Genomic DNA, 9749 nt, shown 5'->3' on the forward strand with positions numbered 1-9749 from the left:
GTCCAACCTCTATATATTACACATATGAAATGTGAATTTTTAAAAATGAAGATAAAGTTAAAACAGAGTATATTAAACAGAAGATAAAGTTAAAACAGAGTATATTCCAGGCATTGGTGAGAATTGTAGCTCATCACTAGGAATTGGGATGGTCATTCCAAAAATGTTCTAGTGTTTTTTTCCTACATTTAGTATAACGTTCTCCATGAAATTCTATGGAGTAGAACCTTCTCAATCTTGTCTCGCAAATGGGAGATCCAAAATCTTTGTATGTGCATATCTGTTTGCATGGTGTGTGATTTGCTAAGAGGTGGACAAAGGACGCACAGTGTGCATTAGGATAAGTCGGGGAGTGTGAGGGGCCAAAAATAAAGGATTGTACTTAAGTGTGCGGATTGCTGAAGGGAATTGAAGTAAAAAGCTCTTGGAGTCACTTTGATCCAGGTTTGGGTTTGTAAGAATTTGAAATTACCTGCTTACATTTGGACACCCAGTTTTCATATACTGGGGGTAGGGGTGGGAAAGGCACGGGAAGGTAGAGATACTATGTCACAGTTAAGTTAAATTAATTATTTATAAGATAGTATAAGTATAAGAATGCAATGAAAATCAATTCCTTTCAGCTACAAATGTTAGAATTTCTTCAGCTACTCACTCTTATATTTGGAACATGTGTACATCATTTGCATTATTGTGCCTATTCACTTTGGCTAAATCTTTCTGTTATCTAGTAATCTTCACTTAATTATTAGTCATATACAGTGTATAGCACTTATTATATGCTTGACACAGTTTGTTTTTTGAATTGTTATTCAGTTTATGTTTCCAGAACTGTGCGAACAGCTCTATTTTTATGCATGTCTGTATATCTATCAACATGTTTGCACACTTCTCCATGTTGATTTAATTGTGCTATTGTTGTCAGGCACTGTCAAGTCAGTCCCCACTCACAGCAACCCTGTGTGCAACAGAACAAAACACAGCTGGCCCTGTGCCATCCTCACAATTGTTCTTCGGTTTGAGTCCACTGTTGCTGTCCCACGTATCGAGCCATCTCCTCGCACTGTCCCTCCACATCTCCACAGAGGGACTGATCTCTCCTGATGAATGGCCCAAGTATATGAGACCATGTCTCACCATCCTTGCCTCTCAGCAGCATTCTGGCTGTACTTCTTCCAAGAAGGATCTGTTTGTTCTTTTGGCAGTCCATAGTACTTTCAATATTCTTCTGTAATTTCGTGGTAGGTAATTTATAAATTCCTGCTTTCTTATTTCTTGGGTATTGGTAGACTTTTCCTTTGCCCACATAGAGAGATATTGTCATCCCTCAAAGCCAACCACCCCCCACAGCCATGGATGGATTTCAACTCAAAGCCCCCCTATAGGATGGAGTAGAACTGCTCCCTAAAGTTTGTGAGGCTAAGTCTTTGGGAATGTAATTGGTTAGGAGATACATGTGTAACCTTCTGCCCCACCAGGGTTCCTATATGGTCAACAGTTCTTTTATATCACACCCATGAAAAGAAAGTGCATTGGTCTGGGTTGACTAGAGAAACAAATGGTACCCTGGGTGTGGGGTATTAGAGAAACAAATCATAAAGATGAAGAGTAGATGCTTGCTTGACCTTTGCCTCATGATAGTTTTTCTTCTTCAGCTAGCCAGAGGTCAGATAGGGCCATGCAGTTCACTGGTAAGAATATGGGAAGTTAAAGTTTTGGTTATTTTGTTTGGTTGTTGTCTTTGGTTAATTCTGTTCGAAATAGTGAAAATAAATGTGATTAATGTACATTTTGAGATCAGGGGGCAACATCGCCCCTTGAATTTTTCAGAGACCATGCTGCTTAGTGAAAATGCTGACAGACGGTCAAAATGGCTGACAGGAAGCCTAGCCCTGGCTGGATACAGTCAAAAGCCTAAAGGTCATATTTCAAATCAATAGAATAATTTAGATAAGGATTGAGATAAGATAGATAAGGATTGAACTTGACTGCTTTAAGAATTAAGTTCAGGATCTGGCTGTATTAGGTTTATACCGTTTTCTTCTGAGAATTTTTATATGTAGTGATTGATAGAAATGATTATTGAGGCATATGAAAAAACAGAGTTTATAAACCCACTTGCCTTCAGTCATTAATTTGAATCTTTAAATGGATTAGGACAGGCTCTGCAAAGCTAAACCTCACTCCTGGTACCATAATGTGTTAGTCTGGGTTGACTAGAGAAATAAATTCATAGACACTCATATGTGCATAAGAAAAAGCTTTATACAAAGAGTAACTGTACATTAAGAAAACATCTCAACCCAGTCCAGAGGAAGTTGATAAGTCTGATATTAGCCCATATGTCCCACACCAGTCTATTTATTCCTCTTCAGACTCACGCAATACATCCAATGACACTGAATGCAGGAAGATCACAGGCCAGTGGTTGGAAAGTCTTGTGGATCCAGTGGTGGTGAAAGCATCTCAGTGCTGGGGCGGGTCTCCATGTGGCTTCTCCTGGCTCCATCAGCATAGCTCCATGTAACCTGTCAGCAGGAAGACAAAGCAGAGAGGGTGTCTGTTCTGCCTCCAGGGAGGAAGACCCAAGTTCCCAGAATCCTCAGGAAGAGGCCAGGCCCACACAGAGGCTTCAGTGGCTATAACCTGATTGACAGACTAGACTCCACCCCTTCCTCAAGTTGACCGTAGATTATGTAACTACCACAGAAAGTATCTGAGAATTCACAAACATTCATATAATTTAAGGTAATTTTTATTTTAAAAGTATTTGTACTGTATTTAAAAGAGTTAATTAATAAGACTATAAAAATATCAAGTTATTATAGTCCCTATGTAACAGAAATATATAATATGAAAAAAACACAGCCACAAATACTAAGAAAGCAGTATATAGGATGGACATAGAATTTTAACAACTGAGAATCTTTTAAATTATAATAAGCTCCTTTGGGACTGTTATGCAAAACAGTGTTGTTTTTAAATGCCATGTAAATATATTTTTAAACCCTAAATCAGACTTCATAGTTAAGCCACATGAGATCTGGACCTCCGTGACCATGGCTTCTTCATCTTGAACATACTGAATTCTGATAGTGGGATGTGCAGGAGTCACTGGTTTCACACTTAAAAAGCCACAGCCCGTATTTTAAGATCACTTTTCATTTCAACCTCATTTTTCCTTAGAGACAAAAGAAAATGCCTTCCTCGTCAGCTTAAAAGATGTACTGCCCTTTGGTTGCTTTCCTTTCGGGATGTCTATACAATGAAAAGTAAATCAGTGGGGAAGCTTGCATGACTCATTCTGGAAGGAGCTGAATGACAGGAATTCATGGAAATGGTAGAGAGCCATCTAAGAAGCAGGCTAATCCTTTTGCTTTGAGTGCAGACTCAATATGGACAGGCCCTCAGAATGAGCAGTCCCACTTCTCTCAGGAAGGTGGATGATTATGTAACTGATTTTCATTCGAGTTATCAGTTAACATCGAGATCCATTGCTATGAAGCTGACAATAGCTCATAGTGATCCGATGTCCCACAAAGGAGAACTAGTCCAGGGGGATTTCTTAGCTGGGATTTTTACCTAAGAAGATAACCAGGTGTTTCTCTGACTGTGTCACTGGGTAGATTCAGATCCCAGACCTTTAGGTCAGTAGTCAATCCCAAACTGCTTGTACCACCCAGGGACTTATAAAAAGTAACATTATAAGGAGCTGATGCCAGGGGCTTAAGTGGCGAGGAAATGTTTTGAGAATGATGAGGGCAATGAATGTACAAATGTGCTTTACACAACTGATGTATGCATGGATTGTGATAAGAGTGGTGTGAGCCCCTAATAGAATGATTAAAAAAAAGAGCAGAAACTGACAGCTGCCACCATTAAAAAAAAAAGGAAAAAAAAGCTATGTTCTATACAAAGGGTTTTTACATCACTGATATGGAGCACAATGGAATTAGGACAAAGTATGGATAAGATAAACAAATATGAATAAAATTACTTTCTGAAAAAACTAACATTATACTACCTTTTTGTAAGAAACTTTCAAGTGAGCAAACTTCATTTAAGCCAATCTTATAACGTAAAATTCCCCTTCATGATTGTATATTTACTGGCATTATCGCTCCCAAACCCTTTTCAATACTTTCTCCCATAATGGGCTTCACTAGACCACATGCAGCTCTGCCTCTAATTATGTTTACTTCATTTGCCTTTGAATTTTTCTCATCATAGTATCATTTGAATCAGTGGAAGGTGGCTTATCCTAACAAAATTTAAAGTATTAAGCTACTATCAAATGCAATGTATATGAGTGATATTTTAGTAATTATCTTATAATCTTTTCAACCATTAATTCAATAGGATTCAAAATCTACTCTTTGAAACGTGCTGGGCTAAGTGCTGCGAGGAACGGAGTGATAGTGTGCCTTAGAGTTCAGCGTTCAGAGCTCAGAGCATTTTCAGGCAGAGGCATACCCTTGAACACAACCACAGGGATGGAAAGTTCAGGGTTTGCTTGACTGCTATATACAGGATGTGAAGAGGAGGTAGGAGAATACCCATATATTCTCCAGTATCAGCCGAGGCACCTAATTTTACCACAGAAACTGCATAAAAATGTGCTGAAAAACTCAGCTTATACATGAGTATATACGGTAGTTAAGAATGGCAAGGTAGATTGGCTTGTTTGAAGCACTCAGTGCCAAACTTCCTCATCATGCCAAAGGAGATTCTTGAGCAGGACAATGACATTCCCTAGACTACACTTTGGAAAGCTTCACGGTGTGGGAAAAATTATAGCAGTGGACTTGGAGGCTGGAATCTAGTTGAGCTATTATTAGAGTGGACCAAATTAGGAGATTGAGAGCATCAACAAATGACCGTCTTAACCGGGGTAAGAGAATGGATTTCAGAGAATGGATCCCAAAGACAGAAACAATCACTGTATCCCTCTTCTTGAGGATTGTCTACTTTTTAAAAAAAATCATTTTATTGGGGGCTCATACAACTCTTATCACAATCCATACATATATCCATTGTGTTAAGCACATTTGAACATTTGTTGCCATCATCATTCTCAAAATATTTGCTTTCTATTTGAGCCCTTGATATCAGTTCCTCATTTTCCCCCTCCCTCCCCACTTCCCACTCCCTCGTGAGCCCTTGATAATTTATAAATTATTATTTTGTCATATCTTGCCCTGTCTGACGTCTCCCTTCACCCACTTTCCTGTTGTCTGTCCCACAGGGAGGAGGTCACATATAGTTCCTTGTAATCGGTTCCCTCGTTCCAACCCATTCTCCCTCTACCCTCCCAGTATCACCGCTCACACCAGGGGGCATTGTAGCAATGATGAAAAATACAACTTTTCTCTAGTTCCTGTTTCCTCCCCGCTCTCACTCTCATGATATGAATTCTACCTTGCAAGTCTGGCTAGACCAGAGGATGTACAATGGTACTTTTTTGCTGACTTAACCGAGAATGGCTAAGTCTCCTGATAATATGTCCAAAGTACCAAGTTTCACTAGTCTTGTTATCAAAGAGCATTCTGGATTTAATTTTTCCAAGAATTAATTGTTTTTTCTTCTGGCAGTCCACAGTACTTCCAATATATTCTTCATCAACACTATAATTCAAATGCATCAGTTCTTTCCCATTCTTAATCTTTCATTGTCCACCTTTCTCATGCAAATAAGGAAATTGAAAATACCTTTCGTAAGCACACCTTACTCTTCAAAATGACTTCTTTGCTCTTTAACACTTTCAAGAGGTCTTTTGCTACGGATTGACCCAATGCAATATGTGTGGTTTGATTTCTTGACTACCACAATCTATAAATTTCTGTTTAGCAGCAGAAGGGCAATTACCTATGTAATTGTTATAGCACACCATGACAAAAGGGAGAAAATCAGGAGACAAATGAAGGAAGAAAACTTGGCCATGGGGACAATAGGAGCTGCCAATGTGCATCTAGAGAACAAAGTACTTTGGACACCAAGTGAGGGGAAGTTTTCCTAAAAAAATGGACTATGGAAGAAACAGATACTTCCTTCACACTTTTTTCTCCCTTCTATATTTTTTCCCTTTAATATTGGAATCAGAAGCCCAGCAATGAACTGCATTTCCCAGCCTCCTTTATAAAATAACTGAGCGTGGGGAGTAGGGAATAATTGGAGGCAATTTCCTCTCAATGGCTATGAAAGCTCTCTCTAACTCTAGCTCCCTCATTCTTTAAGTAAGTTTCAACATCGTCCTTGAAAAAGTAGAACTATTAATAGAATTCACCTTCTCGGTTGAGCATTGTCCATGTAAAATGCTTCAAACAGTTCCTGGCATATAGTTGGTGCTCAATTAATGTGAGTTTAACAAATCAGGTGTTCACTAGTAATATGGTATAGCATTTTCAAAACCTATTGTATAAACTATGGCATGATTCAGAGCTATATAGTCCACAGTCCACAGAGATGTACCGATGGGAGTGGAGCACAGGCCCCCTCCTGAGAGGTGAGAAGTCTACCACTGAACTCTCACTTTCCCATCAGCAGGCACGTCTTCACTATTTCAGCTTGAATGCATATCACGTTACAATGTAACTTCTAAAAACATTGATAAGTTCCATTTATTTTGATATGTGCTTAATGATTTATTATCATTACCTTTTAAAAAGTAGAGGAACCCTGGTGGTTTAATGGTTACTGTTGGGCTGCTAAATGCAAGGCCAGCAGTTTGAAACCACCAGCCATACTAAGGGAGAAAGATGGGCCTTTCTGTTCCTGTAAAGAGTTATAGTCTTGGAGCTCATAAGGACGGTGGTAGCCTGTTCTATAGGGTTGCTATGAATCAGCATCGACTCGACAGCAGTGTTTTGGTTTAAAAGAGCATAACCAATTAAGTCATAAGGGGTTGAAGAAATTAATTTCAAAATGGAAGTTTTTTATTTGTTTGAAATCATTTTATTGGGGTCTCGTACAACTCATCACAATCCATACATACATCCATTTTGTCAAGCACACAAAATGGAAGTTTTATAACATCTATAAAGCGTGACCTCTTTCCACAGAATTCCACCCCTCATTAGAGACTCCAGATATCATCTATTATTTACTCAATCCTAACGTGTTATAAAGAAAAAAAATTGTTGACTACTGTTTTTCAAGACAGCTAATCTGCAATAGTGAGTCAGCTTTAGTTCTCATGTTTTGCTCTGGTTGAAGGCCCATTTTAAAGTTTATTCCGATTTGGGGCAGCATAGAGAAATGAAAGGCACCTATATTTTAGTGTCGAATAAATCTTTGGCTCTCTTTTTTGGTTCCATCTTTTACTAATAGTATGGTGTGTTAGGCCAGGTTCTGCAGAGAAGCAAAACCACGGAAGCGTGTATATGTACCGTATGTATAAAGAAATGGCTCACACAGCTGCAGAAGGGGCTTAAGTCCAGTCCAAATCAAGCCCTGGGTTCTAGCTGGGAAAAACTGCCTAGGGAACTTTTAAGTGGAATTTTGACACACAACACTTCTCAAGCGCAAAAGCTAGATTCCATTGCCAAAGGCGGAACACTGATTTAGTGGACCTTCCCAATACCTTTGTTTTACTTTAGAAACAGCGATGACTAAATATTACCATCGGTTACCTGCCTAGTACCAGACAACACAAGTAACTTCCAGTTTATCCACACTTGCATTGCTTCAGCTGGTGAGCTTCCCGTCTCCCTCCCCTGGTTCTCCGTTTCTGTACCTCCCTCTCCCCACCCCCTTCCATCCCCGGATTCCTTTTAGCTCAGTCTGGATCGTCAGTGGGATCAACTCAGACGTGCTTTCCCTCGGTAAAAAGCGTGGTGCAGGGGTTGCGGAAAGCAGGATCTGATTCGTATCGGTATTTTTCTTTCATGATTGCGGTGGAGTTTCATCCGGCTACCCTGGTTTACACGGCAAATGGATCAAGGTCAATCTTCCCTAACCCCCTTTAAAGCGTCTCGGTAGAGGGACCAGAGCCCGGGAGCTGAAGCACTCCATTGCCGGAACAGCATCCGCCCTCTCTTCTGGACGCTGACGTCACCGGACCCCGCCGGCGGCCGGGCGGCGCGCACACCTGTGCGCATGCTCTGTAGGCTCGGGCTGGGAGGCCGGCCCACCCTCGCTCCAGCCGGGCCCGCCCCCTCCCTAGCCGGGCCCGCTTCCTCCCTAGCTTCCGGGAAGGCTGGCCAGGGGCCAGCGACGGCCGGAAGCCTTAGGGCGGTTCCTGCTCTGCTGCTAACGACCTCCCGGAGCGGCTTCCGCCTCAGCCCTGGAAGGGAATGTTCTGCGGGAGCGCTCGCTCTGGCTGCGCGCCGGCCCCCCGCTTTACCGCCGGGCCCGAAGGCCTCATGGGGGTACCTGGCACTACTGAGCGGGCCCGGAGGTGCCCCTCCCCTCGGGGATAGCGCCTCCATTTCCGGAGTGTTGTCCGGGCCCCCTCGCTTGTGCCTGGTGCTTCGTACCCCTAGCCGGTAGCCACTCCGTGTCCACTCCTTTTTTAGCGCCCTGTCCTGCCATTATGTATGATCGGGCGCCCCGTTTGCTCAAATTGACTGAGGGTAGCGGCACGGAGGACTGTGTAGGTCCTGGGTCTTACCAAGTACCTTTCCTGAAGCAGCAGGTGACAGGTAAGATGGAGGGAAAGCCCAGCCTTCTGTCGCTGGCGCTTCGACTGCAGCCTGCTCCTCCGCTGTGTGGGCCTGCAGATTACACACAAAGCGAACGCCCACTTAGAATAGCACTCATAGGTATGCCAAAGCATAAAGTCGGCAGAAGTCTATTTTACAATGAGAACTGGTAAACTAGCTTGTCCCATTGGCCCAATCCAGTAAGTCCAAGTCAATGAAAACGGTTTCCCATACCGTGCTCACTTGTACAGACTAACTCCAGAATTTGGATTACATGGTTTTGCTGAGAATGTAATACTCAAAATCCCCACGTACTTATATTATTATGGTTTTTAACTTTTTGCAGACCTGGCTGCCTCACATACCTTTGTTATTCTTCATCGAGACATTAATTGACTAAGAGGTAAACTTCGAACCTACCCAGGAGGAAGCTACAGCGATCTGCTTCCCTAAGATTACGGCCTAGGAGACACGATAGGACAGCTCTTCATATGAGCTGTCTTTATGAGCTGACAGTCTACCAACAGCCCTGAATAACAACTTTTACATTTACACTATACAACTAAAGTGAAAGATAATCCCATCTCTATTTTTTTCCTATCCAGTGCTTCCTTGCTGATGATATCCACATTCCCTTTAAACTACCCTCCCCCCAATTTTATTACAAAAGCTGTATATACTCTTAAGGGTTGGAGTAGATACAAATAATCTAAATATTACTTGCTTCTATTTGTAGTTAGTGATGTAGGTAGAAACATTTAATAAATATTTCCATTTTGCATTAGAAAACTTTTTGTTTTCTAATGACATTCTGAAACAGGACAATCCAAATTATATTTTCCCCCCTATACCTATATAGTTCTATACCTACCTATACCTATGTATCTCTATACCCCTATACCTATATAGTTCTATACCTACACCATATGTTTTTAAACTAAAGTTATGGTCATATGATAATCACATTAGGATCGGATTTTGTTTCTTTGTGTGGATTATAAAATTGTCATCTGTCGTTTTAATCTTGAATTTTTCTGCTTATCTCCATCTGATATTAAATTAAAACCAAAACCAAACTCATTGACGTCGAGTTGGATCTGACTCATAGTG

At 41.2% G+C, this 9749-nt stretch overlaps 1 protein-coding gene across 1 annotated transcript in view; it reads left to right on the forward strand.

Annotated features, from left to right (window-relative positions):
• Window positions 1-8376: 8376 nt before the first annotated feature.
• STPG2 (sperm tail PG-rich repeat containing 2) overlaps window positions 8377-9749 on the forward strand; it is a 583185-nt gene continuing 581812 nt past the window's right edge. Inside the window, exon 1 of the mRNA XM_045284289.1 lies at window positions 8377-8639. Coding sequence (XP_045140224.1) covers window positions 8531-8639 — 109 coding nt within the window. The 5' untranslated portion in view covers window positions 8377-8530. The remainder of the gene's footprint in view (window positions 8640-9749) is intronic.

The sequence above is a fragment of the Echinops telfairi genome, unplaced genomic scaffold (assembly GCF_000313985.2).
Source record: "Echinops telfairi isolate 266 unplaced genomic scaffold, ASM31398v2 ScPeMD7_7468;HRSCAF=8506_0, whole genome shotgun sequence".
NCBI lineage: Eukaryota > Metazoa > Chordata > Mammalia > Afrosoricida > Tenrecidae > Echinops > Echinops telfairi.